This window comes from Asterias rubens, chromosome 12 (assembly GCF_902459465.1).
Source record: "Asterias rubens chromosome 12, eAstRub1.3, whole genome shotgun sequence".
NCBI lineage: Eukaryota > Metazoa > Echinodermata > Asteroidea > Forcipulatida > Asteriidae > Asterias > Asterias rubens.
This window is the reverse complement of record NC_047073.1, coordinates 11,519,372-11,545,973: the sequence shown is the minus strand read 5'-3', so window position 1 is coordinate 11,545,973 and position 26,602 is coordinate 11,519,372. Positions and strand designations below refer to the sequence as shown.

General features: G+C 38.3%; 2 protein-coding genes and 1 long non-coding RNA gene across 3 annotated transcripts in view; 2 read left to right on the top strand and 1 right to left on the bottom strand.

Moving 5' to 3' along the window:
• LOC117297925 (metalloprotease TIKI1-like) overlaps positions 1-4,407 on the top strand; it is a 45,436-nt gene extending 41,029 nt beyond the window's left edge. The window contains exon 6 of the mRNA XM_033781110.1: positions 1,083-4,407. Coding sequence (XP_033637001.1) covers positions 1,083-1,284 — 202 coding nt within the window. The 3' untranslated portion in view covers positions 1,285-4,407. The remainder of the gene's footprint in view (positions 1-1,082) is intronic.
• A 1,452-nt stretch (positions 4,408-5,859) lies between these two features.
• On the top strand, positions 5,860-26,173 carry LOC117297613. Its single transcript, XR_004519904.1, has 3 exons — positions 5,860-6,009; positions 24,908-25,015; positions 26,092-26,173. It is a non-coding gene; the product is annotated as an uncharacterized LOC117297613 (long non-coding RNA).
• Positions 10,130-26,602, bottom strand: part of LOC117297611 (transmembrane prolyl 4-hydroxylase-like) — a 28,341-nt gene continuing 11,868 nt past the window's right edge. The window contains exons 3-9 of the mRNA XM_033780731.1: positions 26,052-26,206; positions 25,406-25,467; positions 14,612-14,646; positions 13,375-13,540; positions 12,857-13,024; positions 11,739-11,829; positions 10,130-10,635 (exon numbers count right to left, since the gene is read on the bottom strand). Of these exons, the coding sequence (XP_033636622.1) occupies positions 10,387-10,635; positions 11,739-11,829; positions 12,857-13,024; positions 13,375-13,540; positions 14,612-14,646; positions 25,406-25,467; positions 26,052-26,206 (926 nt within the window). The 3' untranslated portion in view covers positions 10,130-10,386. The remainder of the gene's footprint in view (positions 10,636-11,738; positions 11,830-12,856; positions 13,025-13,374; positions 13,541-14,611; positions 14,647-25,405; positions 25,468-26,051; positions 26,207-26,602) is intronic.

Below are 26,602 nucleotides of genomic sequence, written 5' to 3'. Positions count from 1 at the left end.
TATTTGCATAAGTGTCAAAACATACACGCTGCCTGCTCCTGAATAGAGGAAGAAAAAATGCTGGCTAAAGAAAAATAGGGCATTGAAGAATGGGGAGGGACAGCTTTTGTCAAGTGTCTGGAAGCACTTGATGTGTTTTTTCATTATCCTAACATCAGCATTCAGCAGTGACAGCATTTTAAAGACGTCTGCATATATAAAATTGGTTCAATTAGATCACACACACACCTACCTCTTAAGTAGGACCAAGCTGTTTGTGTGAGTATGTGTCAGCGCTCAGCTTTTCTCAAGAAGCCCCAAGAATTTCAACCAGCCCCTTGAGGTGGAACCTTTCAGATGCCTTTTAGGAAGAGTGGATTGTGAAAATGGTTTGATGGAATGTTGCCGAAAGAGAGTAGCTTTTTAAGTGGTCCGGGGGATGGGGGACTTAATACGCCATCAGAATTATTCATGTGACTTTTGAATAAAAGTCATTCAGTCCTGGCAAATGTTGTCAAGGGTTGCAGTTCCTTTTATTTTTCTACCGGTGTGTAAATATTCCTGTATGATAAGAGTGGGTTTACTGGAAAGGAACTAAGTCCATGGATGATGCGTTTTAAAATAGAAAATATTGCTTCAAGAGCTTGACTTTGTAACTGAAACAAAAAGTTTTTATCAATTTAAGGAAAAACATTGGCATTGCAGATCCGAGTACAATTTGAGTCACAAGAATGTTACTTTCAATCTAAGTACTTTGCTAAACGAATACAAGTACCTTCAGAGCAGTACTTGAGTAGCCTACTTACATTGTACTGTGCAGGAATAGTCAACACAGTAAGCCCGGTTCATACTTCCTGCGAATGCGAATGCAAAGCGAATTTTGGCAGCGAATGTTTACAGGAGTTGAGCACATTTCAACTGATGCAAATTTGTGATGTCAAATTTCGTATCGCATTCGCATTTTCAGGAAGTAAATTGAGCCGGGCTTTTTTACTGGTGTATTTTCAACTTTGTGTGTGAATGTAAACTAAATTCCAGCACGACATTGCATCAGCGAAAAATATAATTTCTTTTCTTTCTTCCTTTTTTCTTTCTGCTTACAGTGGGAAACCGTTACCAAAGATTACTGAAGATCCGAAGGGAGTAACAACGATCTCTCCTTACCGTGACACAGGAAGTGGATACAACTTCCTGCGCGGATCAAGCTGCCTCTCTGCAATATCTAGTTCTCTTTACGTAACACTCGCGTTACTCCTAAATTTCCTCGTGACGAGACTTTGTGTCACACTCTCACCTGTGAGATAGTACCGTCACAGCTCCATGATATTTTTTCTAACAAGACTGAGCCAAAAAAACATAGTTGTTATTTTTTAGTATATCTCATGAATATTTATTATCCTATTGTACAGTCAGGACTGCCTTATTATATAATTTGCATAAAGTATTAATTTTTTTGTTTTTTCCTCTGCCGATTTTTGGGCAGGTTGTATAAAAGTTATTTGTTCATATGAAGGGCCTGTTTATCGATTACACATTTTAAGGTTGGTTTTTTTTCTCTCTGACTTGTGAGGCCAGTTCATACAAAAAGCCAAGCCATTTTTGAGATTCAAGGGAATATTTTCAGACAAATGTTTTTAAAATTAAGTTCAGGGACATCTTTTGAGTTATTGTTACTTTGTGTTACCAGAACAAAATATGAACTGGCCTTAGTTCGTTGTTTAGTTATTATATTTTTCTTCTATCATTTGATATATGGACCAAGGTGAACATTGAATGTAATTAGATTGGAAAGTCAGTGACTTTGAGCCACTTGATAGACTTGTGGACAATTTTGTTTGACTCTCTTCACGATTATCGTGTCACTGGCAAAGTTCTCCCGAGACTGCTGGCCCCCACAGGAACGCCCGTCGGGCGTTCTGCTCTCATGACTATGGTCTCATTTAGCGGAGAGCAGCTGGGGAGCCAGGAGCCTCGCGCAAGAGCAGTGATCTCGTGAGGCCAGTCTTCAACCGCGGAGTACTGTCTACTGAGTGTATTACGCTATAACGACATTTAGACTTGTCCACAAATCTAGCCAGTTTATGGTGTCCTCTTCAAGCTCCATTTTTGGTATTAAAAATAATCTATAAATTAGACCTGTATCACCATGCATTTGTTTTTTCCTTACCAACCCATATGGTTGGTTATAGTTGGGTCCCATTTTTATTTTGCCACTTAAAGCCCATTAGAGTATCCTAGGAACCATACAAAGCTGGCTGCTAATGTTAAAGATTTGTGTTTCCGTACGATATCAGTAATCTGTACAAATTAGCTACTTACAATAGAGTTTTACTTTAAACAAACATGTCACCAATCAAAAGTTGGTTTGGTTCCCAGCTTAGGCCAAGTCCGAAACGGCGCCTTCGGCTACAGCTATGGCTAGATCAGCGCCTCTGTCAGTGTTGAAGAATAGGCAGTATCTAGCCGTACCTGTAGCCGAAGTCGACGTTTCGGACACGGCCTTTCTTTGCTTCTTGAGTAAGTCATAGGCCATATACAAATTGGCAGCTACAACTACATCTTCAACTGTTGACAAAGCCATTTTGTCCTTTCAGCAGAGAGATAAAAATTCATGCAATTTTGAACTACCGGTAAAGTTTGATTTTCAAGTACTGCATTCAGGGTGGATCAAGATGGAGGGGGGGGGGGGGGGGTCTTCATTCACAGAGTCCACCATTTGCAATTATAGGATGGCACCTACTAAGCCTCCATCATTCAACAGCCTGGATATCTTCACCTTTCTGACTGAAAAAGTGAAGACTACAGCTAGATACCCAACTTACAGTCGAAATGACTTTTAACCTTAAACTTGAAAACATGTTCATGCCTTTTCCAGGCGTACTCATGCAAACTGCTGTTACTGGCTTCTGATTAAAAGCCAAACGGAGCATAGTATTAGGTGCTTTCATGCCAACTCAGAAGCTCCCCCAGTTTAAATTAAACTATAGTGCAAGTCAAACCATGGTCGAACCCACTGCCACAATTCAGTACTTTTGAATTTCATTGACACTCAAGCACACACAGGTGTGTGACAAAGTAGGGCGGGGGCAACTGCCCACCCAATTTTGACAAACATAGTGGAGAAAATTCCCAGGTTTAAATTAAACTAAAATAGTGCAAGTCAACCATGGTCGAACACACAGCCACAGCCTTCAACCCTCTCCACAATTCCAGTACTTTAGAGTTTCATTGACACTCAAACTCAAAGGCGAATGACACAGTGGGGCAGGGGGCAACTTGTCTCCCAAATTCTACGAACACAAAATTTGGACAAAGTAAGAAGAAGAGAGACTGAACAGGGAAAGCAAAACAAATACTTTTAACCTGTGTCTATTTGGGGCACATAACCCCTCTCTCTGCCCTGCTAACCATAAGTTATATAGCCTATGTGCCAATGCCAATGCTGACTTTCTAGGCAAGCAGGCAAGACTTTTTGCTATTGCAGAAATTTAGCAAGAATTCTACTAAATAGCCCTCAAATGCACATACAATCCGTCATCATATATAGGTGAGCACAATGTTGGCCACATTTTTTTTTTTTTTGGGGGGGGGGGGGTAAAAGGTCACATCTGCAAAGTAATGTGTTTCCTCATTGCACTTTATGCTGGATAACATACTCTAAATATAAATTGCCTTTTAGTCATTTAATTTTCCTTAACCCATACAAATTTTCTTCAAATACCCATTGTTTTTATTCAGCTCAATTACTTAATTTTCTGTAACCCTAATTTTTTTTTTTTTACATGTAGCGCCTACTTGGAGTAAGAGATTTCCAGAATCCGTCAGAACCCTACAGAATTTTGCTTAGCGACAAATGAACTTTCATGTCATTTAACTGATACCAGCCAAAATTTACTCTCGCATACTTATTTGGTAGCAGGTTTTGTTTTTGTTTTTTCGCTTACAAATTTACCCCAGGGCCCAATGGCATAGTGCTGCTTACTATGGATTTCTGCACTAATATAGACCCTTTCTATTGTAGATAAACAAACCAAGCTTGTTGACATGGATGGCCAAATGTTTGCAAAACATTCAACTGTGTCATAGATGTAGTGACCAAATTCAAAACTTCTGCAAACTTTCAATTTACAAAAAAATCATACCACGATTGATTGCTTTGTATCAAAAAAATTCAACAATGTTAATTGTGAATATTGGTGTAACATTGTCGAAAACTGTGGCTTCCCATAGTTTTTCCAACCTTTGCTGGCAAAAATTTGGGCTTTGTCATTGCAATAGAAATGTCTATGGCTCATGCTGTGTTTTGGGTTCCAGTAGCGCAGAATTTAGTCGTAAGCAGCATCATCTAGTTTGCCCAGGTCAAAATTCCAGTTGAACCTAGTTAACTGGGGTCAACTGGTTCAACTGGATAGTGATCAAACTCGTCCATTTTCCATATTAACCAACTGGTTTGGACTAGGTTTAACTGTGTTCAACTAGGTTGAAATTATAAACCAGTTGGTCTCTGTCCATTTTCCATATTAAACCAACTGGTTTTAACTGTGTTTAACTAGTTTATCAACTGGTTTCAACTAGTTCCAGTTAAACCCAGTTTAACTAGGTTCAACTGGAATTTTGACCTGGGTGGCCACATACCCATTCTATTCATGGCTGCTGTTTTTTTTAGCAAGAACTCATATAAGACTGTGGTGGAATTTTGGTCCATACTCAATGAATTTATCTAAGGGAAGGGGAATAAGTATGATCATGTGATTATAAGTGCTTGCATAATTAACTATGTAAATACAAATTATACATAATTATAATTAAAATGACAGGCAGTGCTTTTATTCATTGTCTATACTATGTATACATATTGTAGTTCTGTACAGATGACATTGCATAACAAAGTTTTAATGAAACATAAATCATGAATAATAACACAAACCTTAAAATATTTGCATTGTTCAATGTTTTTAACTTTTACGATACATGTAATGGGAACAGGAATCTTTTAAGATTCTTGTATTTGGAAAATCGGGGAAAAAATGTAATTTTTAAAGAAATGTGGCATAACCAGTACTTTTCTCTCCGTTTTTGCCAAGACAAAATTTGGCTATAAAACGTATGGAACCATTCATTTGTGTGTATTTATTTCATAATCTCATCTGGAGTGGGGGGGGGGGGGGTCAAGAGCACAAGGAAGGGGGGGGGCTCAATCCCCTCTGCCCCCCCTCCTTTATGGGGATACTTCAAAAAGGGCAGTCTAGTCTTCACCCTCCTTGGGAAAAAAATATCAAAATCAATGGTCTTTATCGCAAATAAGTGCAATTCCAACTTCTAATCCAGTCAAGTTATAACAGGGAACCACAATAAGTCTCAAGTGGTTTAGATGCAAAGGTTCATACCAAAGGTTGCCCACTTCTCAGAAGCTCCAAACGCTGGTGAAGCAGTTTGGCCTTGACTGTACATCCCCCCCCCCCCCCCCCCCCCCTGCGCGCAAGGGGTACCCACCTTCTTTCTATACCGTATTTGGCCATGACAAGAGTGCATGTAAAAACTGACAAACAGTGGCCTGCACACTGGCGGCAATTAAATTTAAAGTAATTTTTTATTTTACCATATAGAAATGACTGAGTGCCTTACTTCTATGCCCCCTTTACAACAAGTAAAGAATAGCTCCATCGACGAGCCGCTGAAAATAAAGTATTTAAACCCAAATCCAAACTGTCCTTTGTCCATTGGATAAATTCCTCAACAATAGTTAGGTACGGTCAGGCCTGGGTACGGTCAACAACAATACACCGTGGCTAATGCCAAATGATTGACAAATGCCGCGCTTTTTATATATCTATTCTTTGTGTCAAGACTGTCACTCTCATAATGTGCTTCGGTTGTCAAATACCACGTAAAAGTGGATGGGAGTATCGTCTTGAAGTGAGGCTATGTTATCACTGGAGACAATTTGAACGCCATGTTTTTTTTATGCACGTTTCTACTCTTCAGCTGTACTGAGTTCAACCATAGAGCAAAGAGATGGAGTCAAAAATGGTGAGTAGGCCTAGATTTCACAAGAGTTCTCTGCCATATATTGTGGCCAGGGACTAAACATCATTTTTATTGTCTACTAACAAACTGAAACTGTTTGTAAATGTCAGTTTTGAGGAAGAATTAAGCCCGCGAAATTTAGTTTCCCAACACGTGCAAATCCCGCGGCCGTCAGCGCCCACGAACGGTCGGTCCCATGTTCGAAAGTATGAAATTACTAGAGAAGGTGCAGAAAAGTTGCCTACGCCTGTGCAACGAAGATATTAAGTTGGAATCTTTACAAGAGAGGAGGACAAAAACAAACCTGATTGAAACCTATAAATACATTAGGATAACGGATAACTTTCCGTATGGCGCCACCACTTTTTCACTCATTTTTAGAAAAAGGGATTTTTGATTGAGGTAAATTAGATACTATATTATTTCATATCGAATGAAAAAGTGGTGGCGCCATGGAAAAGTTTCCGTATGGTGCCACCTCTTTTTCATATGAAATAATATATAGTATCTAATTTACCTCGATGAGATATCCATCTTTGTAAAAAATGAGTGAAAAAGTGGTGGCGCCATACGGAAAGTTATCCAAACATTTTCCTAAAAAAGAAAAGGCAAAGGAAGCAACTGTAATTTGTTTTTAAGGGAGTTCAATGTAAACTGTGGTTTTCCATTTTTGTTTTAACAAATTTTAGAGGGCGTTTACTCCGAATGTGGTTTTCAGATAAATAAATCCAAGTTATTTATTTATTTAAAGATCTTGATACGGGATACAAAGATCAGCACAACAGGTACATTACATTAAGGTCATGTATAATAAATAAAAACAAGGGAAAAAGGAAAACATTACGTTGAAGAAAAAAAGTATATGTTATTATAATTTTTCGCTGGTACAATTGTAAAGCCGCGACAGGCTCCTGGGGTCTGCAACATGCATGCATGGATTGGGTAAATTACACCCTGTGCAAAATCGACCTACTGTGAATATACTTTTTATTGACAAAAGAGGGCGCCGTTCAAATCTCACCACAATCAATTTCAGAAAAAAAAAATGCAATGTATGCCCCATGCCAAAGTAAACCTTTATGTTGGTTTTCAGGCACAGCAATTTCAGGGGAAAATGCAAATACATAAAACTGCTGCACACAGACAAATTTGTTCAAGAACCGAGCCAAAAAACAAAACATTCAGGGAACCAGGTAGATATTTGTTGCTAATGACCAAGGTCCAAGCTAAAATAGGAAAGCGTTATATACACATAATGAATGTTTATGAGTGCAATGGTGCAAATATGTTCATGAGTTGAAAGATGGAATGTTCTATTCAACGAGGCGAACAAAGCGTAGGCCTCCAATTTTTAATTGTAGAAGACGAATGCTAGTAATTTTACTAATATGCCTTGCTGCGTTACCGAAGACAACGCGCACGCAGTGATGTTTTTACTCAGCTTTTTCGTTCCATCCAAAAAGTACCATTGCACGCTGGCAGCGTGCAATGGTACTTTTCGGATGGAACGAAAAAGCACGGTGAGTGACTCAGCGTGCAATGGTACTTTTGCTTGCTATCACGTGACGGACAATCCTCCAATCAAATGGCAAGGATCTGCTTGGGTGTTATATAATATAGACTATTGATTAATGAAAAGAAAAAAAAATAATATTATCAATTATAACTTTGACTTCATCGCATAATGAATAAGCACAAGTGTAACTTAAGCTCATAGTTATAAATTGGCATTTTATATAAGTAACAAATATTTAAATTCATATAATGAATTAGCATATTATTGTCATAAATATAACTTTATTGCAGGATCTAGCATGAGTCGAAATGATGACTTTATCTCATAATTATGAGTTTGCACAAGTCATAACTATACCGATAATGAATAACCATACGTTTCCTTTTGATATGGATTGAGGGAGGGCGCAGAAACTAAATGATACTTCATAATTTTGTGAACACAAACTTATGATCATGATAACACAGCCCCTTCAACTTCAAGCAAAATTATATTCTAAATCATCAATAACAATACTATCTATCGCAAAAAAATTGCAAGAAAATCACAAAACAAACTCAATGTTACTATTTTCAAATCAACCAAAATCCATTTTATTAGATTTGGAACCATACAAAAGATCATGCAGAGAGTACATCATGGACTAACTTCATTATTAAAAGTTCAAAACTTAAAACATTACTGAAAATATGAACAAGATATGGTATTTCAGAATAACATTCAGCGAATCTTTAAATGTACTTTCGGATTAAAAACTAGGATAATTTTGTTGCCATCTTGTTTCCACATTGTTTAACAAACCAACTGGAACTTCAACATCTCTCAAAGTCATTGTTGCCTAACTTAAATTTATTTGATACAATGATCCCATGCAACTGATTTTTTTAATTTCCTGATTTAAGATGACAAATTTCAACGGGGTAAAGAAAATTAATTTTGGTTTTACCTTGTAATAGCACTGTATACTTGGTGCTTACCCAAGCTCTGTGAAAAAAACCACCAAGTAATGTGCCTGTGATTATGTTCACAGAGATATTAAATGTTTCAGGTAATCACACAAGGATGCCATTTAATTAACTTAATCACTGTAGCTTGCTAGCCCAAGGAAAACCGTAAGTAAGGTCCGGCTTGCTATGTGTACCAGGAATACAGGGTTTAACCCCTACTCTTCCATGATACATGTAAGTGTTCTGGGGATTTTACCAATCCTAATATAGGGACCTATAGCTTTTACAAAAACTGATAAAGCAATTATGGTAACTTATCTTGCTCAGTCCACCACTGTAAACGGCTTGACCACAACACGCCACAGTGAAACATTGCGGCCAATAATATCTCACTCCGCGCACTGAAGATAATTCTAATATCTATGAAGAGCTCAAAAATGCCGCTTCTTAGCGCATCAATGCAAAGTTACAAAGAGATGAGTCTTTCATAGAGTTTTATATGAGCCAGTTGACGTAGCTTGAATGATATTGAGAGAAAGATTTTACAATTACGTATCAGTGCACTTTACATTAGCGACCTGGTCATTGGGCCAATAACATTCCTTTATTTTCTCAGCTCCCTGGGGGAGTATACAGCCCTCGGCTGCCGTGACGCTCCAAAGGCTTAAAAGCGTCTTGCTCAAGGAACAAGTGTCATGTCCGGGACTCGAACCAAGCAACACTCCGATTACTAAAAAACCAGGACTTGAGTTTGATAGTCTAAACCGTTCTGCCATGACACCACACAGTAAAATGTTTATTCAAACAGTAAAGTTTATTTGTATTTAATAATACTACATCATAATTGACAGGAATGTTCTTTAAGAGATAAGAACAATATTTCAAAGTCTGATTGTTGCAATCAAAGATATAACAATTTGTCTTCAAAAACAATTGCAAGACAGTGGAAAAAGAGTACTTTCAATATGTCAGATTAAGGCACATGCTGATAACAATTTTTTTTTTACATATTGACATGAATTCACAAAAATAACTAAATCAAAAAATGTATAAACTATAACTCAGCTCAACATTTTCAATTAAATTACTCAACTCGTAAAAATTGTTTGAATATGTATTAATTATTGCACAATTTATCATTTAATTTTGATTAATATAATCAATGATTAGTAAATATTATACACATAATGAATGTTTATGAGTGCAATGGTGCAAATATGTTCATGAGTTGAAAGATGGAATGTTTTATTCAACGAGGCGGAGCCGAGTTGAATGGAACATTCCAGCTTTCAACGAATGAACATATTCGCACCATTGCACGAATGAAAAACATTCATTATTTGTTTTATATAACATCCAAGTAGATCTTTGTCATTTTGATTGAAAGATACAACTTTCAAAACAAACAAAGCGTAGGCCTCCAATTTTTAATTGTAGAAGACGAATGCTAGTAATTTTACTAATATTATGCCTTGCTGCGTTACCGAAGACAACGCGCACGCAGTGATGTTTTTACTCATCAGCTTTTTCGTTCCATCCGAAAAGTACCATTGCACGCTGCCAGCGTGCAATGGTACTTTTCGGATGGAACGAAAAAGTACGGTGAGTGACTCAGCGTGCAATGGTACTTTTATTTGCTATCACGTGACGGACAATCCTCCAATCAAATGGCAAGGATCTGCTTGGGTGTTATATAATACCAAATATTTTCCCAATATCATCCCAAAGTCATTATAAAACTAATTTTTGTTTTTAAAGTTTTTAATATTTGCAGAGTTTATAAAAAATCACTGATACCAAGACCGCATTTAATGCGACTCTAACTTGCATAAATTTACCCGAACTCTCTGCCTTGAGTCTAACCATTAACAAATTGAAACCAGAACAAACAGCCAAAAGTACGATTGGCATTAATTGTCATGACAACTCCAGGTCCAGTTCCCGATCGTTGCTGACTGCGATCCACCGATTCATAATCCATTTCTTGCCCTTGGTGACGGGGCATCCGCCGTGCCAGGTGAAGGGGTCAACGTCCCCAAGCCACCCGGTTGTCTCGTTAATGAAGTGATTGTACCAAATGACCGCTTTGCCTAATTGCGGTTGGACCCGGAGGTTGGACTGGTGACATCGGGCGTTGAGATTCATCATGCCGTTCAGACGGAATACCTTTAAGGAAAGGGAAAAGAAAACAAGATTAAAAAAGTTATGATTACTTTTACTCATGGCATGATGTGGCAGAGCGGTTTAGTGCATTGGACACAAAAGTATACCTCAGCACGACAGAAATATGATGCACCAGAATAAAGTTACCAGGCAAAATAAGATACCATATCATATCCGTTGTGACTGGAATCCTTTTATTAAAGGGCCCAGTCAGGATAGTTAATATTATTGAAGACACTAAAGAACAAAGTAGTGCCTAAAATGAACCAGATACTTTATTTTTAGATCCCAAATCAGTGGTTTTCAGTGGTTTTTCCTGGCTTAAACAAACATCATTTACTTTGTAGTTTATTCAAGAATGATAATGAAATTGACAATCTTGGTAAGCTGGTTATGTTTTCTTCTTCTTTTTCGTTGTTAACATTTATTTCTCTCAATAAGCAGCTCTGTAACATTTGCCCCTGGCGTCTGAGTAACCAGGGTATAGCTTTGAGTCCTGGTCTTGACACCTGTTTCCAAGACACTCGAGTATAATTGATGGTTAAAAAATTAGATAAATATAGACCAAGAAATTAGACAAATAGCCCAGTGAACATATGTTGGAGAGTCATATAAGCGTCACTGAATAATGGACTTGAGTGCTTTATAAGCAGCCAGTAACATTTATTACTTACCATCATTTGAAAGGTTTGAGGCTTTAATTGCACGCCAGATGTAAGTTAAGGTTTGGTGTAATATTAAATGTATGATTAACTCAAAACCTCCCTGCTGAAAAAAATTGCCCCCTCTATTGACAACCATCTTGCAGTCATCATCACTTCTCAATAAATGTTTGATGGGACTCTGATGATGGTGGTGCGCCCTTATCACAAAGCTCAGTTTACTAAAGGTGCAGTCCTCAGTCCAACACCCTACTTTTACTCAACACCCAAACTGTTGGACTCAGCTTTATGCCTGATGATCCCATGTAAAGCATAATCAGTTTATTACTAGTGCAGTCCAAAGGAATCCAAACAAGCAAACGGTTGAATTTTGAAGAGTTTGGGACGTACTCCAGTTATACCATGGAGCTATACCGAGGATATACCATGCATGATTATACTTACATGTCTGTCATAAGTGTCATTGTTTGCGATGGGAAAGGCTGTCTCACCTCCCTGTTCAACTGTATTTAGGTAGACCATGATTGTCATAAATCTGCAATCCAAAATGGAAGTTTTGGTTAGAAACTTTCTACAGGTGAAATTAAATTTTGTTATTACCTGTTTTTAGTGGTAATAATTGCACTGAAGATGAAGAATGTTGTTTGAGTGACTGAATCTAGATACTCTTGCTGTGGCTAATGGCTACTATTGGCTACAGCGACAATGTTGAAGAATATGACTTTTTGGCATAGGGCCTAATGCACCACAGCCATATAATTCAGACATGGCATTTAGTTTCAACCTTACACTGATCAGGGCTCGAAATTAACACTAGACTGTAGGCCAGAGGGCAGTGTTTTTAGCATCGGGCCAACGAGTTCCATAGGTAAATCTTAAAGTCTATGGGAAACTGAAGGGGGCGCCAATGCCCAAGACCAAGCAAGGGCAAAAGACTGCCATGGCATCCATGTAATGCCAGCCGTCGATTTAACAAAGAGTTAAGACTCGTCTTATCTCAAGTTAGGACGAGTAACTCGTAGTAACTTAGGATTAATCTTAAGGTCTGCATGCTACAGTGCAGGGTTTGGACTCGCCCTAAAGTCATAAGATTAATCCTAAGTTAGGAAGAGTTGTGTGAAATAGACAGCAGGCATGTCAGGTTCAGACATCTGCTCTAGAAATCAGATCAGTCTGAATCAGATTGCTGACTTTTGCTGAACTTTGCATCATTGAGGTCAACAGCAAGATTATTGGCCAATGGCTCTGGCCTTAATCCTGAGGTCCCAAGCCAGTTATAGCCACTAGATGTGGCTTTGGTTAAACCTCTACACCTGTGGCCACAGCCTCGTCTAACAAAGCTCACCAATCCAGGCAGGCACGACCAGGGCCCAACCATTATAGAGCTGCTTCAGCATAATATAGCTAAGCACAAAATAATTATGCTTACCAGAATAAGGTTACCAACCAAAATACATCTCATACATGTGGCTGGTCCTGCTTAATTTTGTTCAGCATAATTTTTGAAGCAGTATTTTTTGCTTAAAGCAGCTGTAGGAAATTGGCCCGGGCGATCCTTTTACCTGCATATGCGACACCGTTTGCTCTGGGTGAGGTGGCAGCATGTCATACTATCAACGTTACTCGAGTCATGGTGTGCGTTATAATGGCCGTGCTTCCCATAATGCACCACCTGAAAGTAACTGAACTTGTCAATCAGAGCCTGGGGTAGTCGAGTTAACCTGGAAATTCTAGAACGAGACAAGGAAAAAAATGTAGCGCTCCTTATATTCAAGCATTGTATCTTAGGTGTTAGGCAACACATTTCTATCTTATAAATCATGCAAATTGCAGTGGATCTGTGTTCCCATTGAACTTTTTTACCAAGACCGTGATGTAAAACTAACAGGCCGAAAGAGGTCATGGTAGGCCAAAAGAGACTTCAGCGCAGCCACGACCTCTTAACAGGGCCGCTTAAAAGTCAAATGGGAACAGCTCCACGCTGTAAACCTACCACTTATATCACAGGTTGTTTTTGTTGGTACATAAGCTATTTCCAAAGCTAATTCCCCCTTGTTCCAAGATTGAGGAATGTACAAACCTTTCTTGGAAGGAAAGAACCAGTGGGTCTGTCGTCTTATCGGGATAAATCCAGGTCTGCTCACTGAAGCGAGATTTCTTGGACGGCATCTCTTCCTTCAGCTTGGAGACGTAAGCTTTGATCAGGCCTATCGACTTGGAAGTAACCTCCTGCCTTGAGAGGAAGTCTGGGTGAGATGGAGGAAGATGTACAGACTGGGGTTAGAACTGTTCGAGAGTATAGACCATTAAACCTTGTACATTCCAGGGCATTTCTGGCAGGCAAGAGACTACCCTGGTCATACGGGAAGTTTGACATTTTCTGTGTGTGTCAAGTTACAACATAATATTTAAGAGTTATTGAAAAAGTAACGTCTGAACACGTTTTGAGGGAAACTGATTCTATAAAAGGAACCAGTGGTTGACAACAGTACTCAAAAGAGATTTACATTCTCTGACCATTCAATAGGAGACTTTCCAACGCTAGGCGGCAGCAGACATACCGGGTAAATTTCCATTGTTTACGTAGTTCTGAACATGCGCATAATTCTGAGAACAATGGATTTACCCGGTAAGTCTGCTGCCCTCTATTGTCCCAGAAAGTCTCCCATACCATCCACTGTGGCTTTGAGAAAGGACCAAGGGTATAATGCAAGTCTGTAATGATATCACATGGTGAAGTTAATTCAGTGTTTAAGTTGTGCAGTCACACACAACCCTTGTAATTAAATGGTTGGTGAACTCTCTGGAAATTAGATAAAAAAATAATAATAAAATACAGTTCTTATATAGGGTGAGATTGAGAAAATAGTCTAACCCCTCATAAAATTAGTGACAATCAAATTATTGTCAAAAGCCGGCACGTTAATCCGGAGGTCGTTGGTTGGAATCCCACTCTAGTCGATTCTTTGTTCAACCCCAAAAATCAATAAAATTATTTTGTTAGAAGACTAGAGCAGCTTTTGATACTATTTAAGCATTTTGATAATCACTTCACTTCAATGGAAAAAAATAGGTTTTTATCCCAAAAAATTAGAACCTGAGAAATGCTAGGCCTACTGTAAGCAATATTTCTCAGATTGTGTATTCCTATTAGGGATTATTCTTCAGGCATGGATATATTCACTCCATATTTTTGGCGAGTTAAAAAAACAAAAAAAACAACAACAATCTTTTGAAATTTTTACAGGTAAAAGCAGTTAAATCAAGTGGTTCAAAAACAAAAGGTATACTTTGCCTTTAAGAATAAACCCACTTACCATCATGGTTCAGATCAATGCCAAGGTCAGAATACCTTGAAATAAAATAAAATAAAAGCCATTATGTAAAACATACAAAATTAATTACACTGCATTTTAAAGACACTGGACATTAATGGTAATATTGTCAAAAACCAGTCTTCTCACTTGGTGTATCTCAACATATGCATCAAATACTAAACCTTTGAAAATTTGAGCTCAATTGGTCGTCGAGGTTGCAAGATAATAGTGAAAGAAAAAACACCCTTGTCACACGGAGTTGTGTGCTTTCAGATGCTTGATTTCGGGACCTCAAATTCTAAATCCGAGGTCTTGAAATCAAATTCATAGAAAATTACTTCTTTCTCGAAAACTACTCCACTTCAGAGGGAGACGTTTCTCACAATGTTTTATACTACCAACCTCTCCCCATTACTTGTTACCAAGTAAGGTTTTATGCTAATAATTATTTTGAGTAATGACCAATAGTGTCCGCTGCCTTTAAAAGGAATACAAAAAAAAATGGAAACACATTTCAAAATTTTGTTTTAAAGGGAATGCACATTATAAATGATTGTGGGGATTTATTTCAATTTTATTTATGTTCTATAAACAGTACCTTCAAAAATATACTACTAAATGAACAACAATAATTAAACCAAATTTATATTAGTTTCAAATAGGGGCTCTGTGGTCAAATTCAGTTTTGTGCGGCACTCGTTTTCGAATAGATAAAGTCCCTAACCTTGTGTTAAAATGGTGTAAAATGAAATTTTATTTCATTTTACATAAAAAGCCATTGAACACTTTCAGTAAACAGTATTGTCCAAAGGCCCACACTTCGTGTATCACAACTCATATATAAAATAACAAACCTGTGAAAAATTAGGCTCAATCAGTCATCGGAGTCGGGAGAAAATAACGGAAAAACCCACCCTTGTTTCCGCACGTTTCGCCGTGTTATGACATGTGTTCAAAATAAATCCATAATTCTTGATATTGAGAATTGATAATTGTTTTAATGTTTTCTGTAATGTTTTGGTAAAGGCACTTCGCCGCTCGCGGTGAGGGTCTTTTTTCGTGCGTTACATTTTTGGGGTTGTGCGTGCCATCCGGTGTGCCGCGTGCGCCTTGACTAAAGGCTAACAACACCACTGTGTTGTGAGGTGGAAACTTGCAAAATTATATTTTGTTATATTTTTTGTTCATCCACCTTTCCCTGGCGCCAAGTATCTGTGTGATGCTTATACATGCTATTAGTTTTCTGAAAACTAAATTCATTCCAGTTCTTCAGTTTCAAGAGACATACTGTAGCATCATAAACCGCATAAGTGCATAAATGCACCGTCTTTAAAGGTTTATTACATTAATATTAAGTTGACTCTTTCGTACATCAATATTGCATTCAAAGTTTATCCTTCGTAGTAACTATGGTTTCTATTGTTTACATGGCACATTAAACGTGAACTTATAAATGAGAGCGACTCTGTTTCCATGGTGACGCATCCGTCAAATACCAGTAGTTCAAAATTACACAGATCAATTCTGAATTGAGAGAGGAAGAGAAACAGCTGCTTGTCGCATCACACATGCATGACGCTCTTCCTTCAGCCAGCTTTGCTCTACTGTAGCAACAACTTGTCCACCATTGTGTTATAATTGGTTACCATAGTGACTGCCGCCAAGCAATAAATCTATGGGCTTAGAGGGTCTTGGTAATGACGCTGAAAATTAATGGCAATAAAACATTATTTGGTAAGATAAGAAGTATAGCAGTTTTGGGTAGTACATGTATAAAGCATTTTTGTCACTTTGAAGTGCTGCGCTTATGGAAAAAGATAATGGCATTTTTTTTATCCCTCAAAATTTGAATCTGAGAAGCGTTACTGACAGTAAATGTTTCTTAGATTGTGTATTCCACTTGCAGATTATTCTTCCTCCTTGGGCATATAACCAAACTACAAACAATTTTTGAAAAGTTCCAGCATGACAAGTATGAAGTGTTATGGTGTCTATTATTTATTTTTGTTATTTTATTTTTTGCAAAATCAAGTTTATAATGCTACAGTATGTCTCTTGAAACTGAAGAACTGGAATGAATTTAGTTTTCAGAAAACTAATAGCATGTATAAGCATCACACAGATACTTGGCGCCAGGGAAAGGTGGATGAACAATCAATACAACAAAATATAATTGAATACAAAAATATTCTTTCACACTGCAGTATCCTGTGACACAAGGACAGGTGTGATCTCGGCTGAGGCTACACCTGAGGGCATCAAAGTCAAGGTAGAAAGTTTGCTTGTAAATTTGGTAAATATTCATGTGAGTGAATTACTTGAGGACTGACGAGGAGAAATCCATTTTGTAAACTTGAACGTGGACCAGTCGTTTAATGTCTGTCGCAGTGATATACCGTTCCCTCTCTCTGATTCCGATTCCGATTCTCTCTGCAATTCCCGCGAATATGGCGATATTCTTGGGACACTACTGCTCTCACAACTACAGTTAATGGGGAGTAGAAATTTGCAGCCAGCAGTTTGCGTGAGAGCTGTGATCTTGCGTAACTTGTCCGCAAGTCTATCCTTTTTGTACTAGAGAGGACAAGAAAATGAATCGGGCAAAATGAGCTTCCTCCTTTCTAGACTGTCTTGTCCAGACTGATACTGTAAGCTTCACAAAATGAAGAAACTGCGGCCTAGCCGAGGGGGTGGGGATATGCTCCCCAGAATCATGAGTCTTCCTAAAATTATGTTGACATTGCACATTGTTGCCTGAGGAGTGTTCAACGTGTGTTTTGTTCGCGTGTTGGGTGATGGACCATGCTACTTTTTCCAGTAGACAAACAAAAATTCAAGAATTCAGCAGTCAGGACCCCCAGATATCAGGGTATTCCGACTGAATGTTATTTTGGAAACGTTCTACTTTATTCTCTGTGGCTGTTTATACATGGAGTCCCATGGCCCATCGAGTTATTCTCCTTCCAAATAAAAACACCCCCTACACTGGAGTAATTTTGTGAGTCCGAGCATTAATCAATGTGTTCCTACAGTAACCTCTCTGCAAATAGGACCATTTATTTCAGGGCCTAATGCATACATCAAGTTGGAAGTCAACAACCCCCAGGTCACAATTTTAGAATTTTTTTACACTGTGTCGCTTCCATTAGAATATACAAAATATTATTGAGGCAGACGCTCTGTTTTCTGCCTATGGGGTGCACCCTACAAATGCTGACTGATAACAAGTTATTTTGGGATGTCAGACACACCCCCCCCCCCCACCACCACGCAACACAGAGCATCCTCAAGTCAAGATGACCACGTTGTCTTTGGTAAAAAGGCAAGACAGCAACTGTAAAAATGCTCTGTGGCTGTGTTTTCTAAGACAACATCCAAATTCAATTTGCTTTCAGCTATGTCAGCTCCACCTTTCAATCAACATTCACAAGGATCGAAAGGCTGTTAACAGCCAAGTAGTTGTGTTCCCGTCTCAGAGTCGGCAATGTAAAAATGTGTTTCTCTGTGAGCAGTGTTACGAAAAACTGGCCCCAGCTTGTCTGGGACACCCCTTTGCTGGGTGTTGAATTTAACAGCGTCAACACCTTGAACTAAATGAGTTTCGGAGAGCTGCGGTAATTTACTCTGTTGCATTTCTTCTTCATGGATAGTTATAACCGTTTGACATTTGGATTAAAAAGGAATTCTGGCATTTGATGAGTTTGATTAAATTGTGAGGTTTATACATTATTAATCCTGTGTTTGCAATCGCTGTGTGGCTGCGCATGTATTTACACCTCAGTTCATTCTCAGACAATTTCCAAATCGATTTACATTTTTTAAGATCAATTACAAACTGATTGTTGAATAATTCAGTGTAGGTTGGCATTCAAGAGAATGTACATGTCTGGTAATCACTGTTTTAAAATGTATGGCGATGAAACAAATTTGATAGAAGCCTGCAGTAGTCTTTGATAGTAAAAACATTTCAAGAATGGTCCACTTTTGAAGTAATGTGGTTATGTAAAAAGATATCAGTTTTGATGCTTCTGTTTTGCATGGACATATTATCCATTCCAGATTTGTTGCTATACTTAAAAAATGCTAACGTGTTAGTTTGATTTTACATGCCGTGGGCATTTTTGATACAAAGCCCTTTTTGCCCCTTTTGGTTACAAATCTAACAGGTTGATTAGGATGTTTATTGGGGAGCCGGGTTTGGGGGGGGGTGTTCCCCCATCCCCCAACGAGAAATCCTCTAAAAATAAAACAGAAAGACGATGGTACCTGGGTGGCAACCTCCCTCCCTCAAAGCACCAACACAACCTCCCTCCCTCAAAGCACCAACGCAACCTCCCTCCCTCAAAGCACCAACCCCAATTTCCGTTCCACTGCTCCTCACCATCCTCAACTAATACCCTCAAAGGGAAACCCTCAATCCATGAAATGTTGTGAAATTACCCGAAAGTGCATCGCACTTAACCAGCACCCCGAATCTGTACATCAACACACAGGTGTAGCTTAGAGCATGAAATGTGGATTCAACTGAGCTTGAAATCTTACACTACCCAAGTGTCTTGACCGAGAATAGGTGCTGATTGCCTGAAAATGACCCATTTACCAAGCGAGTGTGCGATTGCCTGAAAATGACCCATTTACCACGCTAGTGTGCGTTTGGTCTTTAAAAGGACGAAATTTACTGGCACTTCTGATGCTATCCACACTATCGGTATGCTGACTATATTTGAATAAAAAAATACAGTATAGCAGCCCTTTCCATGGCAAAACACCCTTACACCAAAAAACTACTTTTGAGAACAGGTGAACAAAAACAGCAGTAAGTGTCAAAAAAGGCCAAAATCGGCCATTTGATATTCACATTCAATTAATAGTATGCCTTTTAAACCTTGAAATTGAAAAAACACACCTAAAATTGATGCAGAAATTATCTTATACAGGGAAACCAAATTATTTTAGTTAGGCTGTTTGCCATGAAAGGCCCGATCAGGGCATAAAAAAAAATGCAACTTTGTTTACATATTTCTTTGATTTAAATAATGAAAAAAAGACCAACGCTCAAAATGTTACATTGGACCACTTGCCCAAAGCCAATAGTTTTAGTGTCGGACATGAAAAAGTCATGTGGTCTTGTGTTCTTCGGTCCAAATGCAGCCATGCAATTTGTCACAACTCCCTCAACATACCCTCTGGAGAAAATACTAAATCTTTCTTGAGAAAAAAATGAGAAAATAACCTTATAAGTTTTTAACTGTTTTCAAACATCAAGTTTTGGACTCAAAACTAATTGTTTTTACTCATTTCTCAAAAACTACTGCATTTCAAGCTACAATATTTCAAGGGAAGTTTTCCACCATGAATACTTGCACTTAAAGGAACATTACAGAATTGGTTTTGCTAGCAAAAAAGTAGCTGGCAGTGTAAACACTTTATGTAATCCAATATACATAAACTGACAAACCTGTAGAAGTTTGAGATCTATCGGCCATCTGGGCCACAAGAGAATAGTGAAAAACCGATTACAAATTTTGCATAGCATCGATGCCAAAACAAAAATGAACAAAACGCTCCCTGAGCGATAAACTCTAAACGCGAAATTTGATTATTTATTTCTCATCAAATATAAAATTTCAGACAGAAATATTTCAAGGGATGTTTTATACTATCATCATCATTATACAGTGTACATGTACCGTGTAAGTTTTATGTAAATCTGTGATCTTCACGATTTTTGTTCTAACCAATTCTGTTACGTTCCTTTAAAGGCAGTGGACACTATTGGTAATTACTCAAAATAATTATTGGCATAAAACCTTTCTTGGTGACGAGTAATGGGGAGAGGGGAATGGTATAAAACATTGTGAGAAACACCTGCCTCTAAAGTGCCATAGTTTTCGAGAAAGAAGTAATTTTCCATGAATTTGATTTCGAGACCTCAGATTTAGAACTTGAGGTTTCGAAATCAACCATCTAAATGCATACAACTTTGTGTGACAAGGGTTATTTTTCTTTCATTATTATCTCGCAACTTCGATGGCCGATTGAGCTCAAATTTTCACAGGTTTGTTATTTTATGCATTTGTTGAGATACACCAAGTGTGAAGGCTAGTCTTTGACAATTGCCAATAGTGTCCACTGCCTTTAAGTTGGTTGCAAATTTATTAACGATTTCAATTGTCCAGCTACCAACTTTGTGCACACCCTTTTTAAGGTTGGGGAGACAACAACAAAAACCGCTCTGGTAAATCACTTGAAATATTTTAGTAGACTAAATTATTTTCCCCTTAAATGCTTAAGTAGCTTGCAGACCATGCACATAATTTCCCATTAACATTTTTAACTCATCAGTGAGGTAATAATTGGTATGGTAATTAAAAATAAATGATTCATAAAGGTTCACAAAATGTCACAATTTGGAAAGACCATAGAGCTGGATGGGTTAATGCTATTAGCCGAAAGAAATTTTTTAATATTTAAAAATATTGATGTAAAATGCAGACCTTCAATTTTTACTCATTGTCTGATGGATCTCAAATTAGAAAACCAAATGTCACATACACACTACCAAGGGGGCACTGCAGGAAATAACATAACAGCACACCGCCTTTATGCATTGGTGGGAATTTGATTATGCCACAAGAAAGAGTTAATGAGAAATGGGAAGGAAAAAAACACCTCAGTTTATATTGGTCAACAACATTTCTACTTGTGTCTTTGCACTCTCGCTTTGAATGAACCATGTGAGTTAGATCTGAATAAAGTCTGGTACAATGACTTGCTAAGTCAGCTGCTTAATTTGCTTGAATTCTCCGACTACGAGCTGTTATGTCAAACAGTTTGGGGAAAGCTTTTGGAAAGCAACCTCCAGACGAGAAAATACTGACCAGTACAATTATGTTCTTATGTAACCACGCAGAAAATTGTCCCAAATCATGTGACATAGCAACTGTCTCGATAGTTTGAGGAATTCAAATTTTATTTGTAAAAAAAAAATTGTAATTGGGCAAGTCATTGTTCCAGACAAAACTAAAAATCTATTTCCCAAATGGCTTATTGGAATGATACCAAAGAGTTATACGAAAACTGGAGAGAATACAAAACCCTGTGAAACACCAGCCCAACAAGAAGTAATTATTGCAATGGGAGACTTTCTGGGACGATAGAGGGCAGCAGACTTACCGGGTAAATCCGTTGTTCTCAGAATTATGCGCATGTTCAGAACTACGTAAACAATGGAAATTTACCCGGTATGTCTGCTGCCGCCTAGCGTTGGAAAGTCTCCTATTGATAAATGGTGCTGGGATCGATTTCACAAAGAGCGAAGATTGATCTTAATTGCTAGGCAACGTTTGATGTCACAATACAAATACTGACAACTCATCGTTGATCCATCAACTTTGAAATCTAATCGAATGTTTAGTTACGTGTTTTTATGAGCCTAAAGAACAACAGTTTTGTTAGTCCCCAAATGTTTAAAGTCGAGAGAGTGCTAGGATAACTTCCACTCCAAAGTTAAGTCTGGATTCAACTGAAGTTGATCCAGTTGAATAGGACCTGGCATGGAACCCGGACTCTTATCAAATGAGCTGTGTTGTTTGCGCAGGCACAGCATTGACGTTATTAAGTAGATTTCACACTTTGTTGCCCCAGCTTGATGGCAACCCATGCATGGGTAACCGACATATCTCAAGAACTAATTGGATGAAATTTGCATACGTCAGACAGCACCAATACCTACGTGACAGCTCAGTGTCAGAATAACGTTCAAGAGGTTTTTTTTACTACTGTTTTAATAATTTTGTATTTTTGGTAATGAAACAAAGGATGCTTCTTAACTTAAAAGCACTGGACACTTTTGAATATCTCTCTACAACTATTGATTAAAGAAATGTTAGCATTAAAAAAAATCTTGGTAATGAGCAATGGAGAGCTGTAGATTACATAACACATTGTTAGAAACAGCTCCCTCTGAAGTAACTTAGTTTTTGAGGAAGAGGTATTTTCTCACTCAAATATTAAAAAACCTGAAGCCTTTTTAAGGCATCTGAAAGCACCAACATTTGTGTTCTACATTCTTTTACGAGCACTTCCAATCCTAGTATACGGGACCAGCGGCTTCACGTCTCATCCAAATTATGATGGTAAAGTGTCTTGCTCAAGGACACAGGTTAAATGATCGAACACTGATGCTGTTGATCAGAAACGCCAGAGCTTGATTCCGGCACTCTTCAAACTGCTCTACCACGACAAGCCAGTTGATATTTTGTTTCTGACAACATGCGAACATTTGTTTCCACTGTAGAGTTACCTTTATGAAGCTTGATATATTATAATATTACTGGAAGAATTTGTGAGTGTGCGGTAGATACAGTCACCCTGTAAAATGCAATATATTCTTGAGGATTGTAACAAGCTCTAAACACTTATGGGTGTCCAAACATAAGGGTGTCAGAACATACAAGTAGGGGGTGTCAGAGCATAGGAGTGTTGAAACATATGGGGGGGGGGGGGGGTCAAAACATCCAACTTTGACAAGCCAGTTCTTTGTTTATGGGTTTTGCAGGAAATTTTGATTATTGGACTTGGCTTGTACTCCGTGCTTGTACATTCTTTCTTAGAGAACTTTGAGCTAATGCCTTTGACGGATGAAGTGGCCGATTTTGGGATAAAATTAAACACTCTGAGCTTCAGAGCCGAAAGATTGCGCGCGTGTGATGTACTCATGACTTTCAAAAAGCTGTAAGCAAAAAATACTGCTTAGCAAATTTCTTTACTGAGCAAACAATGAGTGGGGCACCAGTTACAACAGTGTAACCTTGAATGATTGAATTTTGGCTGACAATCGTATTCTACTAAGCAAGATGTTTGTGCTTACAGGCTTTATGAAGTTGGGTCAAGCATACAGGGCCTATTTTCATGGCTCAGCTAACCACTGAATGTGATCATCATTCGTGGCTTACAGGGCAAACGCCGAATTACTGCACTAAATGTAGCTGTGTAAGCAAATAATGCCTAGTTACTTGGACTATACACAGGCTCACAAGCAGAAATTCCCTGCTAACTTGTGCAAAATTGTTGATGTAGGTGCAGAATTCCCTGCTTCTGTAAGTGCAGATTCTTTGCTTAAGGCTGCTCAGCAGAAAATACTGCTTAGCAAAATGCCTTGCTAATAAGCAAAAGGCGAGCTTGTACCCAGTTTCTGCTAAGCAAGATGTTTCTATGCTCAGCACATTTTTTAGCTAAGGCTTTATAAAAGTGAACAATTGTCGATTATAGAGTGCACAGTTTTCCCAATGGTTACCGTTCTTACGGTAAGCAGCGACATGACATTACAAGTAGATTCCTACTTTCAATCCCACCCCTCCCCTTAAAACGTTTCTGGCTGAATGGTAAATTTACAGGCCGTCTGTTTGACTGACTTGTAACTCGTTGGGGAAATATTTACATTAGACGGTGGTAAATCTCATAACATGGATTAGAGCCACGAGCTCGGTAAGCTGTTACCCGACGCCTGGCCTATATATACCCTGCCCTCTTTAAATTAAAGATGAGGGAGATGCTGACGAAAGCAGCTATACGGGAGAGAGAGTGATTTTTATCTTTGAATCAAGATAAGGTACAGCATTGCCTGCAGAAATACTAGTTTGCTCTGATTCTCACAATCATGACCCAATTTCTCAAGCACAGAAAAGTATGCTTAGCAAGAGTAGGTTACCAGCCAAAACTACATTTTGTTTTTACCTACTGTATACTCACACTTGAGTATTTCAAAGTCTCCCAGGAACAAACAATCACCAGGCTACTTGGGTGATATTCGAACCCATGACCCTGTATTCGTGAGTAGACGTTTAATAACTGCTAAATTGCAAAGTGTTCCCTAGTGATGAGAGGCAACATTGGCCTCAGGGTGAATCCAAATGAAATCCTTTTCTTCCATGATGCAGTTATTACATCAAAAAAACCTTCAGGCTTATGAACCATATTTAAAGCTGTCAAAAGTCGGCCACATTTTCTTGATCATAAAAGGAGTATGCCAGGAACGGGGGTGGGGGTTATGAAGGTGTATAAGAAAATTGAAACATTATATTGCAGGAGACATCGAAGGCCATGATCTATAGTCACAGTTTTCTCAAATCAAAGCAACACCTTTATACGCTATCGATAAAAAAAAAAAAGGTTTCAGACCATTGCTTTTTGATAAAAACGTGACTTTGTCATCTTTGAAACGTTTTAGAAATTTGACAGCAATGTGCATTGTCGCTGAATAACCAATGTCTGCAATATCTTTAACAAACACAGTCCGTGGCTAGACGGCGGGAATTCTGAAGATTATTATCTTGCTCCCATGAATCTGGGTCTCGGCAGACCATCGAGGGTGTGATTATTGGATGACATTATTACTACAAGGTAAGGTGATTATGAAATCTGAACCCTTCTAAATACGTGTGTCTCTCTTACTGGGACACCGCTCCGGGGTATGAACGGGCAAGAAAACAAACTGAGGACCGAGTCCTTATCATCAGACCAGACTCGGGCGGGGTCACCAGACCATGGCAAAAATTACTTTAAGAGATGTACATATTTTTTTGCAAAGCAATCATCGAGTCAAAACATTGGGACATAACTAGATTATTAGTATTTTTCTTGGGGGGGGGCAAGCAAAGACATAACTTGGGGGTGGGGGCTCTATTTCATGTATCTTACCATGTATTTGTGCATGTTTTTTAAAATCTCATTTGGGGTGGGGATAAGTTCCCCCACCCACTACTGTGTACTACCAGTAATTTTGAAACTTACATTTGTCTGACATCACCATCGTCTAAGTACACATCAAAGCCATCCTCTAAAGTTTGCTGCATCTAAAAAGTGAAATATTGAAGTGAAAGGGAATGTGCACATTTGGTAATCATTCTAAAATTATGGCAATAACAAATGTTGGTTAGAAGCTTGTAGCGCTTGTAATAGAAGGGGTTCACCCCAATGTTCCTGGTTGTGCCACAGCATGTTGTAAAACATTGCACCTTGTAAAATGAGTTGGTCTCATACTTCAAAAACTTAGCTCCATATACCTTGCAGGAAAATACAGAATGTTGAAGCACCTTGAGCGTCACTGATGAGTGATGGAAATGAGTGCTCTATAAGAAGCCATTATTATTATTAGAATCTCACGAGCCTTGAGACTAAATTTGTTATCTCTGTTATCATCGTAGAGTGGCAGAGCCTCATAGGTACCAGAGGAGGCCTCATATGTACCAGAGGCAGTTTTGCTTTATAAGAAGCCACTTTTATTAATTAAAATCTCACCTCCTTGAGACTAAGTTTGTTATATATGTTATCATCGTAGAGTGGCAGAGCCTCAAAGGTACCAGAGGAGGCCTCATAGGTACCAGAGGGGGTAGTTTTGCTTTATAAGAAGCCACTATTATTATTATTAGAATCTCACCTCCTTGAGACTTAGTTTGTTATCTCTGTTTCCATCATAGAGTGGCAGCGCCTCATGGGTACCAGAGGATGTAGTCTTACTCTCTTCCAATCCTTGCTCCTTTGCCAGGGCGATCATGTGCTTGCACTCTTCACTTGTGAAGAAATCTGGAATCTCTAATTGACATCAATGAAAACAGAAAAAATCAAAAGCTTTAAAGGGAGGGTACATCTTTGCTAATTACTCCAAAAATCTAGTACTATACAAACTTATTGGCAAAGAGCATTGGGTATCTGTTGTTACAAAACATTGTATTAGAAACAACACCCTCGGAAGTTTTAGAGAGAGAAGGAAGTTTTTCACCAGCAAATTTGAATCTGAGAAATGCTTTAGGTATGAAGCCTTTCTCAGGCATCTGGATTAGTAAAACCACACAATTCTATGCAATAAGGTTTGGTTTTTTGTTTCATTCTTTTCTTGCAACTTAGAGCAGACGTTTTAACTGCCAGACCCATGAATAGTCTGTGTTACAATCCTGTGAAATTATCCTTGCAAATATAGACCTATATGAA